Source organism: Priapulus caudatus, unplaced genomic scaffold, assembly GCF_000485595.1.
Source record: "Priapulus caudatus unplaced genomic scaffold, Priapulus_caudatus-5.0.1 Scaffold1596, whole genome shotgun sequence".
NCBI classification, from domain to species: domain Eukaryota; kingdom Metazoa; phylum Priapulida; class Priapulimorpha; order Priapulimorphida; family Priapulidae; genus Priapulus; species Priapulus caudatus.
The window spans coordinates 22,022-30,843 of record NW_014578657.1 but is presented as its reverse complement, the minus strand read 5'-3'; the positions used below and the strand labels follow the sequence as shown (position 1 = coordinate 30,843).

General features: G+C 40.7%; 1 protein-coding gene across 2 annotated transcripts in view; it reads left to right on the top strand.

Annotated features, from left to right (window-relative positions):
- The window catches only part of LOC106817105 (beta-1,4-galactosyltransferase 4-like), a 21,264-nt gene extending 13,131 nt beyond the window's left edge, over window positions 1-8,133 (top strand). The window contains exons 4-6 of one of the 2 annotated variants that reach the window (XM_014821757.1): window positions 5,874-5,996; window positions 6,341-6,436; window positions 6,564-8,133. In XM_014821757.1, the coding sequence (XP_014677243.1) occupies window positions 5,874-5,996; window positions 6,341-6,436; window positions 6,564-6,840 (496 nt within the window). In that variant the 3' untranslated portion in view covers window positions 6,841-8,133. The remainder of the gene's footprint in view (window positions 1-5,873; window positions 5,997-6,340; window positions 6,437-6,563) is intronic. The other variant, XM_014821758.1, reaches the window with a different exon arrangement.
- Window positions 8,134-8,822: the final 689 nt, after the last annotated feature.

The window sequence follows — 8,822 nt, the reverse complement described above, 5'->3', positions numbered from 1 at the left end:
CGTATGCTGATTTTTATGATTTTATTTTAGTTTAATACAGTCGCCATTGGAAAATTATTTTTGTCTCGACAAAAAACGCGCAGAAAATCCGTCGTGATTGCAGAGCGATTCGTGACACTGTTACGTTAAAATGTACACTCGTCCGGAACGAATCTAATAATGTATTTTTGATAGTATGCCGTGTTTTGCATTTCGTGAATGTGAAAGATATGGTTATTGTAAAAATATTTTGTGACTTTCTACGAGAGTATCGTATTTTACATGTACTCCGGGATTTTATAGTAAAAAATCCCGTACAGTCCACTGTGATTTCGTTGTTATATAGGGCTGCGTTTGATGCAGATTTGTATTCTAAACAACGGTTGTGTTTGCGTAATATGTGCATGCATCGTTTCATTTGAGACGTAAATAGTGTAAATAAATGTATCTTTGTGTACAACGCTGTGTATAAATCGTATGCGATGTTATTTTTTTGTTTCAGCAACGGGCAACGTCTAATATCGATTTCTCAGCGTTATATGTTTTACTAGCAGGTTGCATTCTTCTCGTTGGTTGTGGGATATTCGTTTACCTTAAATGTCGTCGCCGTTGGGCATGTTACTCAAGCGCGCTGCGCGGTCCCCCTCCACATCGACGGCGATGGCCACGAGCGACGGCGATGGTACATTGAACCCACCACAGCCATGAACCAATCATCTATGCCTTCATCCCCACCCATACCCTCGCCGAAACACACCGTATTCACACGCACGTCCGCACCACCCCAACCCGGAAGCATTCCCCTCCAACCCATACCGTCACCGCCACTTTTCCCCACGCTCCACCCACTAACCGTTGACGCCATGCCTATTATGGATGCTTAATTAACAGATAAATTGTCAGATTCTCAACTTTTGCTACGGCGTTACTACGCCTCATGAATAAGTAATTACATGCTGCCGACTTGAGTTTGTTCCATAGCCCGCATCGTATATTAACGATGCCTGCCATGATTGTCGCACGGATTATGCGACTTTACGATTGTTTTTTAGAATATACCGGGACAGAAAATGTTATATTAGTAACAGGATCCTTGTATTATTGTCTTCGTATCAAGTCAATATTTTACTAAAAGATTACTATGAATCGGGCCGGGATTTAGAGAAATCATCGTAGTCTCATCAGCGTAACGAGCGAATATGGCCGCCGAAGGCGGCCATTTTGCGAGTATCTATAAATATGAGTGGATTTGACAAATATGGATAAGCCCATGTTGGTGTCGGACACACGGGCTATACACGGAAGTCGGTGGCGGGGGCTTGACGTTCACTGCGGCGAAGATTACCGAGTCAGAAAATCGGCCTCTCCTCTCTTATAATATACTAGCAAAGTAGGCCTACCCGTCCTTCGAACGGTGGGAATTCATGAATGAGTGTATTAGTGTTGCAGCTCACCTAAGGATCAATGGCTTCTTTGTAAAGTATGTTTTTGGTGTTCGTGTCTTGTGTATGAATGAATATCGCCGTGGGTTTGCATACTTGTGAGAGGGCAACATAGAGCATGCCATGGGAGGGGGGCCTCTCCTCTCTTATAATATACTAGCAAAGTACCCGTCCTTCGAACGGTGGGAATTCATGAATGAGTGTATTAGTGTTGCAGCTCACCTAAGGATCAAGGGCTTTTTTGTAAAGTATGTTTTTGGTGTTCGTGTCTTGTGTATGAATGAATATCGCCGTGGGTTTGCCTACTTGTGAGAGGGCAACATAGAGCATGCCATGGGAGAAGACAGGTGTGGTCAGGTCCAAGCCTATGGTAGTGAAAGTATGTCCTTGGGCTTTGTTTATTGTCATAGCATAGAAAAAGCGGATAGGGAATTGCAGTGTTGTAAATTGAAATGGAAGGTCTGATATTGAAGGGATGAGTGGTATGTGTATGAGTAGTTATTGTAAGAAAACAATGGTTATTTTGCATCAGAAGTGTACGTACATCTATAGAATGTGGATATATTGACATGAATGGCAATGAGCTGTGAGGAGTATTGAAATCCCCGTGGAGACTTAAGGCATAACATCAGAAAAAAATCTGTTTACGGTTATCGGACAGACCCTTCGAAAAAAGTGGCGACTCAAATTTTGTTATTAGCAGTTGTAAAAAGAATATGAAATTGATTTATTTTAGACCAAGATCATAAATAAAGTCGAGAAATAGAAATTAGTCTTCCTAAACAATATTTTTCTACAATTTATCCATCAAAATATGTATCGGAGTATAAAGTTCTAGAAAATAAACACACTGAATGATAGTTTTGGTGTTTTTGACTTTAAAAGGAATTTTTAAGTAAAAAAATGCTTGTTTTTTACCTACCAACCTACCCTTTAAAAAAATGGATTTGGAACCGTAAACAGATATTTATTTTATTTTATGCCTAATATCGAATTATATGAGCAGTTTGTAAGAATTGATAATAGAATTGAAATGGCCAATATCAGCAGTTTGTTTGGTGAGCAGTTAATAATTTCAGGAGCTTTCTGGTCAGCAGTTGATAATCACTGTCTGTTGGGACACAAGTCCTTAAACACGTGGCAGTGAATTGCAGTTTGAACTGCATGTGATGTGGCAATTCTCAATTGTGAACAGCATACATAATTGCTTGAACAGTATGCATGTGCATGCAATCTATTCTAGGACAGAAAGAAAATGGGATAAATCATAACATTTGTATCGTTTTATGTCCAAATATATGATCTGGTTGAGTGCTTCTAAACATGTTTTGCCAACAATACATAATCAAGAGTAGATAATAGGAGATATCTCCTATTATCTACTCTTGACATAATTCATGCAGGAACTGGTGACAATCGGCAGGAATAATGCCATTTATTGGAACTGGGCAAACATGGGTCACTGTGTTTGTGTAGGCCTACGACTATGATTGTGTATTCAAGAAACAGGCATATATGATATTTCGGAAAACTTACGTTAAGTGGCAGGAGATAAAGAGGTATTTAACTGAGCTACAAAGTTTTCGGCGCAAACTCAACGCGAACGTGAAGATGTGGTGAGCACATTGTGCCATTTTGTGGTGAAGCACAGGCACTTGGAGCGTTTCAATAAAATATAATGGTAAATAAATACGAAATCTATTTACTACCAAAGTCTATACTGTTTCTATACTGTTTTTCACCTATCATTGCGGAGAATTTCATGCAAATGCCGTCGAAATGGTGATGTGCAACGCTGCAAACGCTCAGCTGCAAACGCTTGCTGCAGCTGCATGCACACTGACACACAGGCACTTGGAACGTCTCAATAAAAAAAATTAATGGTATATAAACACGAAATGTACCAAAGTCTTAATGTTTCTCTACTCCATTTCGTCTATAATCACCTGTAAATGCCGGTCAAATGCTGATCTGCAACACACACCTGGCGAGAAATATTTTGTTTAAATTTCCGGTGCTGTCGAGTTTCCAACTGCCGACCCCTAACCATAGATATATACAAGACATGTGTGTTGTATATATCTATGCCCTAACGTATTACGCAAGCGTGCTACCACTGCGCCACAGCGCAAGCTGAAGCGTACAACACGTACTACATTGGTTAATGGTAGTGACGTCGATCGATATACCGGTATGGTATCGGTACACCAATAGGCTTAAATAAAAACGGCTTCAAATTCAACTTTATCGTGGTTTTCATCATTGAAAAACTGCGCCAAGTATTACTCTATGAGTAGTCAATGATCGTTTACAGATAAAATCAAGCAATTTGAAATCATGCGAGCAGATTAAGGCAGAACATAGCTAACAAAAAATGGGCTTTTCCCTTTTATAGTATAGAGATTACATATATATTATATTATACTATGACTATATATATATATACTATCATATATATATATAATTGTATGTATGTATGGTATGTATGTAATGATATGTATGTATGATGTATGTATTTGTGTGCGTGTGTGTGTGTTGTGTGTGTGTGTTGTGTGTGTTTGTTGTGCGTGTGGTGCGTTGCGTGGTGTGTGCGGGCTCGTATGTGTGTGTGTAGTTTAATTAAATGAGATGGCGAACCTCAATGTGTTTAGTTATCAGCCTATATATCCCACAAACGGCACATAGCCCTAGATAGCGCCACTAACAGCACAAGCGAAAAAGCACGAGCACGTGTGCAGATATGTTCAACGCTTTCAAGCGCCGTCTCTGTTTGCAGAACATTAAATATAAGTAGCCTAGCGCTTGGGAATTAAATGTATTCATTTTTCTCCTTCTAGTTGGAAGGATTTATGTCAATAACAGTTGACGAAAGATTGACGTGGCTAAGCGTGAGAGGCCGCTGAATTACTCGAATACGTGGCCGTACGGTCTGCCGCAATGGCGCCCGCAAAATTCGTCTGCACCACGCGCGCGGCACGGGGTGGCCATCATTGTTCATATATGCGAACGCGAACCTCTAGCTACTTGTGTTCTTGCGACACATTTCATCGCTTTCTACAGCGGCAACAAATTCACTACTGCATCTACTTGTTTGAGCAGCGTATGTCTATAACACTATTACTTCATTTATCAGCGGTGGGACAGGTACGCTATAAACCAGCACTCCATACATCTACGCGGTTGATCTGTTGGAACAGCCGCCCACAACAGCAATAAAATAATTTAAGTATACACGGAGGCTGACACTTAACTGTGCGTGGGCAGTAGATTACAACTCGACTTTGTGGTTGTTTAACTCATCTTCCGTAGACGATCAGAGAATTAAGTTGTGCCACAAAACACCTTTAGCGAAAGTTCCCCCACTCCAACCTTTGCCTTATGCCAAAACCCGACAGACCTGCCTTTCTTTGTCTCCACACAATACATGAGCAAACCAAGCATTCCCTCGTTTATCTCGCTGTGGGGCAGGCAAACACTACGAAGGAGTTCAACAAGGGGCGATTTGATGAACGCCGGTTTTTGGAGAAGAAAAGCCATGCGACAACACCATTGGTCATCGTCATCTTCACGATGTTTGATGTGTACCCAAGACTGACCGCAAACATATACCACTGTGCCAATCACTATGTCCGGCACATGACGACGGCAGTGGATCGCTACAATTACACGTACGTCCGCCATTACCACCAGCCAGCTTTATAGCCTAACAATGAAGACAGTCGCATGCCATTGAAAACGCACCCACGCCCACGCGCACACTCGCACACACACACACACACACACACACACACACACACACACACACACACACACACACACACACACACACACAACACAACACACACACACACACACACACACACACACACACACACAATAACAACAGCAGCAGCGCAGCAACAACAACAACAATAACAACAATAACAACCACAGGAACGTGCATGAGAGCACACGCCGACACACGCGCACATACGTCCGCGCACGCATGCGCACTATTTACCGGTGCGCAGACGAGGCACTGATCTCTACAATATAATCATATATATATATTATATTATATTATATTATATTATAGAGATCAGTTTATAATATATATATATTATATATATAATGATGTATATATATATTATATATATAATATATATATATATATATATATATATATATATATTATATATATATATATATTATATCGATTATATTATAGAGATCAGTGAGACGAGGTCTTCCTCAGTCAAAACATTCAATGTACGTCACAAGGATTGGCGCAAGTATTTATATTCTTAAATTGCTCTTATCGTACACTTAATATATATAAACGCGCGTAATCACTTGTCAGGTAACCGAAACTTGAACCATGAGTCCAACTATCAAGATAAGCAGTAAGAGAACTATTGTTATAATCCCACATCTATCTACTCGATTCTACTATCATTGCGGGGTTATTTACAGAGGCGGCTACGCTGCGCACATGGGCGGAGTGGCCGCGTTCACACCGGAACAATATCGAAAGGTCAACGGCTATAGCAACTTGTTCTGGCTGTGGGGAGGCGAGGACGACGACATGCATTTCAGGTGTGGAATCTACAATCATAGGTTATCATTGTGATATTTTACCAACATTATATGTGGGTAAAACTAGTTAACCACCACAAGATCGAGCATTTTCTAACTAACGTTTTTACTTTCATTCTTATGTCGTTCATATCTTATATTGAGTATTGAGTGCAAAACCATTACCTATATATATATATATATATATATATATATATATTGCCGGTGTGCCAGCGTGGCCACAGAGGTATGTAACATCAGTATTAGATCGAGTTTGCAAGGGACATCGGCACTTCATAATTTTACTTGTTGGCGATGTCGTGCTACGTACGCCATCCGCATTTACATTGCGTTTGTTTCTATAGGTTAAATCACCACAAGATGCCCGTGAAACGACCACTAGCAAAGTTTGCCACCTACACCACTGTACGCCACGAACACGCGAAGAAGAGCAAGGATAGGTAAGCCGAATCTTTCATGCTCACACGCTTAGTCCGTTACTTAATGTCCTGACTATTACAGCTAACCCGCTCAATACATATACGATTGATCGTGCAACTATTGCACATTTCTTATGCTATGTTACAGTGAAAAGGTGCTGCGTATGAAGAAGTATGGCGATGGTCTTAAGACACTGCGGAACTACATGACAATAGTACGCTTTGAAAAGAGACCGCTGTACCACTGGATTCTCGTTGACGTAGGGCCGTTTACACCAACTATCAAGACTGCTAACAAAGTTACACGTAATGTTTCTACGGATAATAAAAGTAAGGCTAAACGTATCCAAAACAAATCTAAATCTATGAAAAATAACTCAAAGCCCATCAAAAATGATTCCAAAGCTACAAAAAAACGATCCTGAAGCTATTAAAATTTATTTAAACTCTAACCACTCAGACGCCAAGCCCGCCACCAATGGCTCTTCATCTAAAAAGACATGATCACTGAATGAAGAATATATATGAGTCTGAATACTTCGTAATAAGTGGGTATATTGTCCGCGTTTGAACTCACAGCCTGATATGTTGTGCGAACTACTGGCAAGTGTTTATGGTTGTCTTTACACAGAAAAACAGAAACAAATAAAACGGAATTGTATACCATAGGTGGTCATGTGCAGATGCAGAGAACAGAGGCAGTATGGGTCGGTGAAGCCTGCAGATTATCTTTTGTCTTTGGGTAAAATTATGGGAAGCGTTGAAAAATCAGAAATGCACAGAATTGATGTACGTAGCCGAGGTTTATCAGGCGTGATGCACAGTGCAGCGAAATCTAATGGTGTCAGTTTCAAAGCAATAAGGCATGCAAGGTTTGATAGCACGCGAGGCAAATCAGAACATCAGCTTTAGGATACGGATATCTCACCTTTGGCGTATAGTATGTGTACAAACGTTTTACTTTTCATTTCACTAGCGGGACCTTTTACGGTGAATTTTGACGTTGTTTTGAAACCTATCATTTCTGCTGCATTCGGCAGGATGGGTGGGTCTTTCTGTGTATTATGCTGCGGCGGGCCAGGCGAGGCATGCGATCGTGATGTTTATAGCGATTTCTCAGCGTGAAAACACATTATGAGTTACGCATATTCAGTGTAGGCCTACCTCGCACTATATTTTTACAAAAAAAACCATCGTATATATTTGAGCTAACATAATATATAAATTGCATCTTGCAATTAACGGCAATTCAGAGTGTAGAATAATATATTCACAAAATAACGTATGCTGATTTTTGTGATTTTTTTTAGTTTAATACAGTCGCTATTGGAAAATTATTTTTGTCTCGGCAAAAAACACGCAGAAAATCCGTCGTGATTGCAGAGCGATTCGTGACACTGTTACGTTAATATGTACACTCGTCCGGAACGAATCTAATAATGTCTTTTTGATAGTATGCCGTGTTTTGCATTTCGTGAATGTGAAAGATATGGTCATTGTAAAAATATTTTGTGACTTTCTATGAGATTATCGTATTTTACATGTATACTCCGGGATTTTATAGTAAAAAACCCCGTATAGTCCACTGTGATTTCGTTGTTATATAAGGCTGCGTTTGATGCAGACCTGTATTCTAAACAACGGTTGTGTTTGCGTAATATGTGCATGCATCGTTTCATTTGAGACGTAAATGGTGTAAATAAATGTATCTTTGTGTACAACGCTGTGTTATATGTTTTACTAGCAGGTTGCATTCTTCTCGTTGGTTGTGGGATATTCGTTTACCTTAAATGTCGTCGCCGTTGGGCATGTTACTCAAGCGCGCTGCGCGGTCCCCCTCCACATCGACGGCGATGGCCACGAGCGACGGCGATGGTACATTGAACCCACCACAGCCATGAACCAATCATCTATGCCTTCATCCCCACCCATACCCTCGCCGAAACACACCGTATTCACACGCACGTCCGCACCACCCCAACCCGGAAGCATTCCCCTCCAACCCATACCGTCACCGCCACTTTTCCCCACGCTCCACCCACTAACCGTTGACGCCATGCCTATTATGGATGCTTAATTGACAGATAAATTGTCAGGTTGTCAACTTTTGCTACGGCGTTACTACGCCTCATGAATAAGTAATTACATGCTGCCGACTTGAGTTTGTTCCATAGCCCGCATCGTATATTAACGATGCCTGCCAGGATTGTCGCACGGATTATGCGACTTTACGATTGTTTTTTGTGCGCGCTCTTATATATATATATATATATATATTTGCTTGGACTGGATTCTATGTGTATTGTCATTTTGAACTCCATGATGATTTTACCATTAGTTTCGCGATACCACTACGGTCCGGATTGTTACTTATCTAGAGGGGGGGGTACAGGGGGTTGTCTTCCTC